At 43.2% G+C, this 8,705-nt stretch overlaps 1 protein-coding gene across 1 annotated transcript; it reads right to left on the bottom strand.

The window, feature by feature from the left end:
* Positions 1 to 908: 908 nt before the first annotated feature.
* Positions 909 to 7,125, bottom strand: LOC136480922 (uncharacterized). Its single transcript, XM_066478345.1, has 2 exons — positions 6,296 to 7,125; positions 909 to 1,005 (listed from the first exon to the last, which is right to left on the bottom strand). Exons 1-2 carry the CDS (start codon positions 7,123 to 7,125, stop codon positions 909 to 911), a joined length of 927 nt encoding a protein of 308 aa, XP_066334442.1.
* Between the last annotated feature and the right edge of the window lie 1,580 nt (positions 7,126 to 8,705).

Raw genomic sequence — 8,705 nt, 5'->3', positions numbered from 1 at the left:
GAGCCCGGTGCTCTTTTCCTATTTCTGTTTTCTTTTTCTTTTTCCCAGAATTTTTATAATATGATTTTGAATTGAGTTTAAATTCAAATTTGAGTATGGCTTTTCAAGGGATGTGTACATCAAGGCAGCAAACAATCATTCCAAGCTATATCACACATCTAGTTTTATTTCTATGTTGATCTTTTTAGGTTAAAATAATTCCTAGGTAGGTTATTTTTATTGTATTATGAGAAGTTTAAAAGGTTCAAATTTGTAGTGATTTTTAATTTAGGGCCAAAATTCAGGGTGTTACAATCTAGAGAGAGCACGTCTTATATTATGGGACTTAAACAAAAAGTGGTTACGCCTTATAAGATTAGGACCGAGGGTGTACTTTTTATCTTTACACCACAATACAATTTATATGTTTTTCCATTCCCATTCTAGTTTTTTTTGTCCTTTGCATCACACCTCCATGTGCGCTTGTCATTAAACCTTGGCTCAAAATATATGTGTCGACATGAAAATCAAATTACTGATAGTTTCCTATATACATACATGATTGTTGTGCATGGTGACATATTTCATGCATGTAGAAGTGTGCAGTTAGAAGGATATATAGTAGTTTTTGAATTTTGTTAACAATGTCAAAAGTGGATATAACTTAGATGCACATTTGGGGTATCCTTTTATGTTTTTCTTTTAATAACACGCAAAGTGGGCAACTCTATATGCACACTTAGATGATTACATTAGATTGATTATAATAATGATATAGATTGGTATGTTTTATGAAAATTAGGGGTTACCTTACATTATTTTTCATAATAGGCAGTGATGGGTAATCCAGAGATAGATTACACTGTTAGTATCACTAGTACAGAGACATACTATACAGGCGGTTCAAAACCCATCTTCACTGGCGTTTTCTAGCACCGCCTGCGCTGGGGGCCAGTGGAAATGGGACCACAGCACAGGCGGTTGCTTGTGAACCGCTTGTGGAAATACATTTCCACAGGCGGCTCACTTAGTGAACCGCCTGTGTAAATGAACCATTTACACAAGTGAGCCGCCTGTGATGTATGCCGACCATATTTATATATATTTTTGATATTTTTATATTATATTATTAAATATATACATATACATTGATATTGAAACTACTAAACCCTATTGGATGGTGTTCAAATATAGCAACATGTAATTTAAATATTTCATACATACATTTATGTACATCAAAGTTTCGTGCTCACGAACATAAAGTTACAAGTGTATCACACATTATATACATCAAAGTTTGCACCTGTGCTCTAATAACCTTTCCGAGTAAGGTTTAGCCTATAAATCTCTGTTAGCACTCGGTACTCTGGCTTGGATAATTCACTTTCATGATCATGATATTTCCCTTCCATTGAAATGACTTGTTTCAAGAGGAAAAGGCACAGGTCCTCAACTATGTTGTACAAAGTACGTTCGTTGATGCGCGTCGCCTTGGGTTCCTTAAAATCCTGCAAAAAAAGTTTATAAACATCATATATTTATAGTTTGCACCTTTAATGTCAGAACTACATACATGACTATTACTTATATTACCTTGGAAGGGTTGCTGACGTATCGTCCGGTCTCTCCTCTCATATGCTCGCACACGTAGTATCCACAGAGGACAGATCCGGGTGGTTGCTTGTGGCACTATATAATGGGAAAGTGGTTATTTATAGATGCAACCATGGTCCTATGTATAGTACATGTATGATTTGTATTCATAAGAGTAAATTTTCATACTTACCGGCCAGTCATATAAAACTCGCAATGGCTGCCCTTCTATATTGGACTCGCACTTTCCACCTTTTATCTTATAAAACCTATATGCCCTATGATCTCGAATAGAATCACCATGTTATTCTCAAAATCTCATAATGCAAAAGTATACATGCATATCTCGACTTACAGCTCTAACATCTCAATGAAATGTGCATAGCTTGATGGCGGGTAATTTGCGGAGTCTAGTACCAGCACCCTTCCGTCCCTAGGATAAATGACGAAGCAGATCCAGTGGTCCCTGCACGAATCAAATTCATGATGCATTTGTACATTGAAATTATTTAGTTTGATCTATGCAAACTCACACTTACCCAAAGTTGTACGGGGCCACTACCGATTCCCTGTTTTGATACTTGAGCAATGCCATTCCAATGTAGAAGGCGTATTTAGCTTCAAACTCCATCTTCAACTTTGCGATTTTCTTGACCCGTTCTTCACCTTCTAAGCCCAATAACTCTATGTTGTCATCCCCGATTCTGAATGTGTGCCGTTCTTCGCATATATCAATTGGGTTCAGATAGCCAATCCTTTCATTGGCACAATAATTAAAATCCGGACCATAATACAGCTCCTGCTGATCATATAGCATTCTGCAAGGCACATGCATGTCAGATATTGAACATTGATGCAACTACAATGCATGTGTAACTATGTAACACTTACAATGCAAACGTCGTTATGATCTGTACGTCCAGTCTCTCGAGGTTCATCATCAACCAAATGTCTTCAAAGTTAATCATGCACTTATTATTTTCACTGAGAAATGCCCTTTGTGGTATACACACGTTGAAGGTGTCGATGCCAGCAGAAGAGGCTCTCATGTACCAGTCATGCAGCCTTTTTATATTGTTTGGGACCTTTAATAGTTTCTCCCGCTTTAGTAGAGGCCTTCCCACCACAAATTTTTTAGGGATATACTTGTAATCTTCTGCAGTTGGCACCTTGATTGTGCAGGGAATTACCTTAGGCACTGGCTTCGCTGACTTCTCGAGCTCAGACAACTCGACGACTTCTGTAGTGCATTTCCGTCCAATTCCTGACAAAAATTTGGCCGTGCCAGCTGTTTTTTTCTTTGGCTCGTAGGTGGAAACCAACATGGGTACCGCAAATTTCTTCTTTGGCCGCGGTGGTGGCTCCCTTGTTTGTTCAGGATCTTTGGGTTGTGGGGAAGGTGGGGAATTGAATGGTGGCGGAGATGGTGCTGACTGTGGCGGAGGTGATGACTGTGGCGGAGGTGATGACTGTGGCGGAGGTGATGATTGAGGGTCAGGAAGAGAATGGGGAGGTGATGGTGGTGGGTTAGGAAGAGGATCGGTAGGTTTCGAGGAAACTGGAACCTCGTCTTGATTTTATCCCAAATTTTTGTCTTGTCATCGTCCGACACACTGGACCACTGCCGAATAGTGATGTCAAGAAGGTCCCTAACACAGAAACCAATTGCGTTCCGGTACTTGGGTAGGGCCTCCTCTGGAGCTAGGGGCTGTCCGATCGGGCTGACTTCTGAGATGGCATATACGTCGTCTAGAAACCTGTTCAATCCTCTCTCGCCTCGTTTCAAACCGCTCCGCTTCCTTTTCCTTGATCTCTCAGTGCTCGTCGTCGCGGTCGGTTCCGGTGCGTCTTCGGCATGTGCCACTTCGTGTTGCCAAATCAGCTCTTGCATCTGAGACAATGCCTCCTGAATATAGACATTGTGAATCGTATGGATGGGTTTATATATAGACATTATGGATCGAAATCATGTAATTACATACAAACATGAAATCATGTAATAATAGACACGGAATAATTACCTCGTCGGCTTGTGGATTATAATCAGGGTCACGTTCCAATTCAAGACGGGCCTTCCTCACTTCGGGAGGCTCCATGTCGTCGCTAACGCTTTCGTATTCCGGAGTAGAGGCCCCTGATGCTTGGTGGGTCCCTTGTACTTGCTCCGTGGGGTTGGATGACCCCAGGGCTTGGCCCGTTTGGTGGGTCCCTTGTACTTGCTCCGTGGGGTCGGACGACCCCACGGCTTGACCCGTTTGGTGGGTCCTTTGTACTTGCTCCGTGGGGTCGGACGACCCCAGGGCTTGACCCGTTTGGTGGGTCCCTTGTACCGTGGGGTCGGGCCCTAGGTCTTGTTCCGTGTGTTCGGACCCTTGTGCTTGGTCCTTGCGCGGAGAACTCATCGTGAAAATCTGACATATATTAAGGACATACACTTACATATATTTCCATAGATATATTTCACAAGATTACATCATTTCATCATTACATCATTTTTCACAGCATCTACACAGTACAATAAAGCTAACAAAAAAGGATTCACATTTTTCTGGTATTCCTAGAATTATTTATGTATTAAACAAGATATGATGCATATATTCCATTTAAATAATTTTAAATAAAGCTACATAAATTAGTTAAACCATTTAAACAAGATATGATTCACACCCTAAAATCTGCTTCTTGTGAAATAGAGCTAAAGTGATTTAAACAAGATATGATTCACACCCTAAAATGGTTTGAAATAAAAGAAAAGAAAAAATTTAAAAATTCTCCCTCTCTCCCTATCTGGCCCGAAGGCCCAGCCCTGTCCCCATCCCCGTAGGCCCAGCACTCCTCTCCTCTCTCCATCCCGTGTTGGCCCATTCTTTCCCACGCGGCCCAGCAAGCAGGCGGCCTAGGCCGAAGCAGCGCGCGCCCTCCTCTCTCTCTGTGACTGACCAGTCGGCCCTGCTCCCTGTGTCACTGACCGGTGGGACCCAGTCATCAGCTCCTTCCCCTACCTCCGTCCCACGCATGGAGTCCGCCTTCGCCCCGTGTCCGCTCGGATGGCGTACGCCCCACGCTCGGTTAGGGTTTTGGCCCAGGGAAATGTGCCAGATGGGCGGTAGCAGGCAGCGCATGGCGGCGGCGCGGGAGCAGGCAGCGCGTGGCGGCGGCACGGGGCCGACGGCACACGATAGGAGCACAGAATGGCAAGATGCATACCTCGGCACGCGCGGTAGCCCTGGACGGCGGCGTGGTCCTCGCTGCAGGCTCCGACAGGGAAGATGTCGTCGTCGTGGATGGGCTCCAAGGGGCGCGGCGAGACGGCAGAGCTCCAAGGCGGCCGGGCTCCGGCGCGGCTCCGAGGTGGGCGGGGCTCCGGTGCAGCGAGACGGCGGAGCTCCGAGGCAGGGCTCCGGCCGAGACGGCAGGGCTCCGAGGTGGGTTCCGGCGGCGCAGGGTGGGACGGCAGCGCTGGAAAATTTGGGCAACCTGACGGTGTCTCGGGGAAGAAGAATGCGCCACCAGACATCAAATATTCAGACGCTCGGCGCGCGGATATATATATAGCAGGCATTTGTACAGGCGGTCGGTATTGACCACCGCCTGTAGAAATGGTTTCTACAGGCGGTTGGCATTGACCACCGCCTGTAGAAATCTACAGGCGGGTGGCATTGACCGCCGCCTATAGTGAGGAATTTGCTAAAATAGTTTAAAAGCTTCAAAAATTCATATCTTGAGAAATATTCTTCCAAAATTAGTGAAATAAATTTTGTGGTGTTTGTCTTGAGAAGATATACACGTGAAAAATATGAAATGCCATGTTTGAGAACTTTTATATGTTCCAATTAGGCTTTCAAACATGTTCTTCTGAACGTGCATACCATCGATCGCGTGGCGGACGTCTAACTCTGGCCAGTATGACAAATACTCGAAGAAAATAGACTTCTTCTTGAATGTAGCCCCTGGAGTTGGTTTGACATCTTTTCTTGGTTTTCCGTCTTTTGTCTTCTTCCCGAAAACAAATTTGAGTTTGTTGATTATGTTGAAAACTCTTTTGCCTTTACTGTTACCTGATGGAGCAGTAGACTGTAGTTCAACGTTATTGTCGAAGTACTTATCCATCTTTTTCTGGCGGTACCTGTTTCCTTTCGATAAGAAGCGTCTGTGCCTCATGTACACTATCTTCTTAGATGCAGTAAGGGACACGTAAGCGGTTCCATCTATGCATACCACGCAACCAACCTTTCCCTTGAACTGCCCTGATAATGTGAAGAGAGCAGGGTAATCATTGATCGTAACAAAGATAATTGCTCTCAGCGTGAATGAATCTTTGCGGTACTCGTCCAACATTTTAACACCTGTTTCCCACAATATCTTCATGTCCTCCATTAAGGGCTCCAAGAAAACATCCATGTCAACTCCAGGCTGTGTAGGTCCAGAGATAAGGATGGTTAGCAAGAGGTACTTTCGCTTCTGCATCAACCATGGCGGGAGGTTGTAGATGGTGAGGATCACCGGCCATGTGCTGTGCTTGCTGCTCCTCTCAGCAAATGGATTCATTCCGTCAGTACTCAGTGCGAACCTAACATTTCTTGGTTCCTTTGCAAAGTCCTTGTGGTTTTCATTGAAATCTTTCCACTGCTGGCCATCGGCTGGGTGCCAAAGCTTCCCATCGTCTTTGTGCTCATCAGAAGCATGCCATCTCATAAGTTTGGCATCCTCTGGGTTAGCGAACAAACACCTCAATCGATCGACCACAGGCAGGTACCACATCACCAAAGCAGGAATCTTTTTCTGCGCATAATAGTCTTCTTCTTTTTCTTTGCAGGTGGGTTTTGAACTACTCTTCTGGGTCTTCTGTTGGGTCCTCTTCCTCTTTCCTTTACACACAGAAGCAGCACACTCTTCCTCTCTGTAGTCTTTATTCGTCTTGTATCTACTTGCACCACACTTTGGACAGATGTCCAAGTCCTTATAATCAGCACCTCGATATAGGATACAGTGATTTCTACACGCGTGGATCTTCTCAACACCCATCGTCAGTGGACTGATTAGCTTCTTTGCATAGTACGTGTTAGCAGGCACTTTGTTCTCCTTTGGAAGCATGTCTGCGATAATACTCAAGAACGCATCGAAGCCAGCATCAGAAAGACCATACCTAGCTTTGCACACCAACAACTTTAGCACAGACCGCAGCGTCGTGAACTCTTTGGTACAACCCTTAGACTCATCGTACAAAGGCTCTTCTGCTGCCTTCATCAGGGCCTCCATACCTTTCATGAAGAACATTGATGGATCTTCCGCATGATGACGCAACATTGCCTCTAGGAATTCTGCGTCTTCCGCAGCCATATTATTTGGCATCACATGAGTTCTGACGGCTTCATTTCCTCCAGCGAAACCATGATCAGGACCATCGGTGTCAGGTTGTTGTGTCTCGTGTACGAACTGAAACCCGTCAACAAGCATATCTGGACCATCGGCGTCGATGTTCGTAGGGTTTCTAGTTGTATAAGGCGCAGAGCTACCCTCTCCATGCTTTGTCCAAATCAAGTAATCCTTCATAAATCCTCGGCGGACCAGATGAGAAAGGATTTGTTGATGGTCATCAAATACAACAACATTCCTGCAGTCCATGCATGGACAATGTATGTGCGTCTTCTTTGTTCTCCAAGCATGGTTCTTAGCGGCATCAATAAACCTATGGACCTCGGGTATGTATGATGGATCTAGTCTTGATAACTTATACATCCAGAATGACCTCTCCATCATTACCTGTAAAAAAAATACAATGAATTGATTGTAATCAATGTAAAATAAGTAACCATATCTAGGGATTATATTAGCTAGGATTTAGGATTTAGCTAGGGTATAGAGAGGATTTAGCTAGGGATTATTAGCTAGGGTTTAGGGTTTATGTAGGGTTTAAAGTAAAAAAACTAAGTAGCATAATTAAAAAAACCTAAGTATCATTATTAAAAACACACCATTCATGAAACATAAATGCATAGTGGATGAAATAAATTGAGAAATAAAGAGCATAATAAAAAACCTAAGTAGCATAATTAAAAAAAACTAACAAAAAAACCTACACTTCCCTCTCTACATAAATACTCTTTAACACACCATTGATGCATGGAAACAAGGAAATATATCTTGCATAAACTAAATTAAGAAGCAAACATGAAAAGGGAGAGAGGAGAGATATTATATAACCATCTTAAGCAACCTCACTTGAAGAAATAAAGACAATAACCTAGGTATTCTTCTCTCTCTGTCATGGTGAAACCCTAGATCCAAAAAGTGGCTCAAATTGAGCAAAAATGAGCAAAATGAGGCAAAAGGGACATAAACTAACCTTTCTTAGCAATCTCCTTCCAAGAAATGAAGATCAAAACCTCCCCCTTGTATTTTGACAAATCTGGACCTCCAAAATCACCTCCAATGGAAGGTGGCTGCGAGAAACTGAGCTAGTCGGGGAGGAAGAAGGGGTATTTATACAAGATATATCACTGGCGGTTGACTTAACTCAACCGCCTATGTAAATCGTTCATTTACATAGGCGGTTGAGTTAAGCCAACCGCCAGTGTAAATACATTAGCACTGGCGGTTGTCTTAACTCAACCGGCTGTGTAAATGAACGATTTACACAGGCGGTTGAGTTAAGTCAACCGCCTGTGGTAATGGATTTACACTGGCGGTTGACAGCTCTGGACGGGCCCCTTTCATACCACAGGCGCGTGATAACTAAAACCGCCTGTGGTATGTTTTGGGGGCGCCAGCTATGAGCTCTTTTCTACTAGTGTATTTGAGGCTAATCTTCTTATTTTGTGCATAGATAATCTAAATGCATACTTTAGATTGTTTTCATGTTTGCATATGATGATATTTTCTCTTATAAATTTTATCAAACCTAACATAGTTAATGTAGTTTGCCTAGCATAGGGTCGGTCTCTTGTTTATAGTACGCATCAAAAAATTTCGGAGACGATATGGTTTCTGATTGTCTTTGTAAATAAAAATGGAGAGCCCCCAAAAATCAGTTTCTATAGTAGTGGGAGGGAGGTACTAAAGAACATTTATTATGATGACAAAACATTTAATAAATGAAATGTAAGATTGTAGACTGTACCGAAGTATAGGAT

This window comes from Miscanthus floridulus, chromosome 9, assembly GCF_019320115.1.
Source record: "Miscanthus floridulus cultivar M001 chromosome 9, ASM1932011v1, whole genome shotgun sequence".
Classification (NCBI taxonomy): Eukaryota; Viridiplantae; Streptophyta; class Magnoliopsida; order Poales; family Poaceae; genus Miscanthus; species Miscanthus floridulus.
This window is presented reverse-complemented; position numbering and strand designations above follow the sequence as displayed.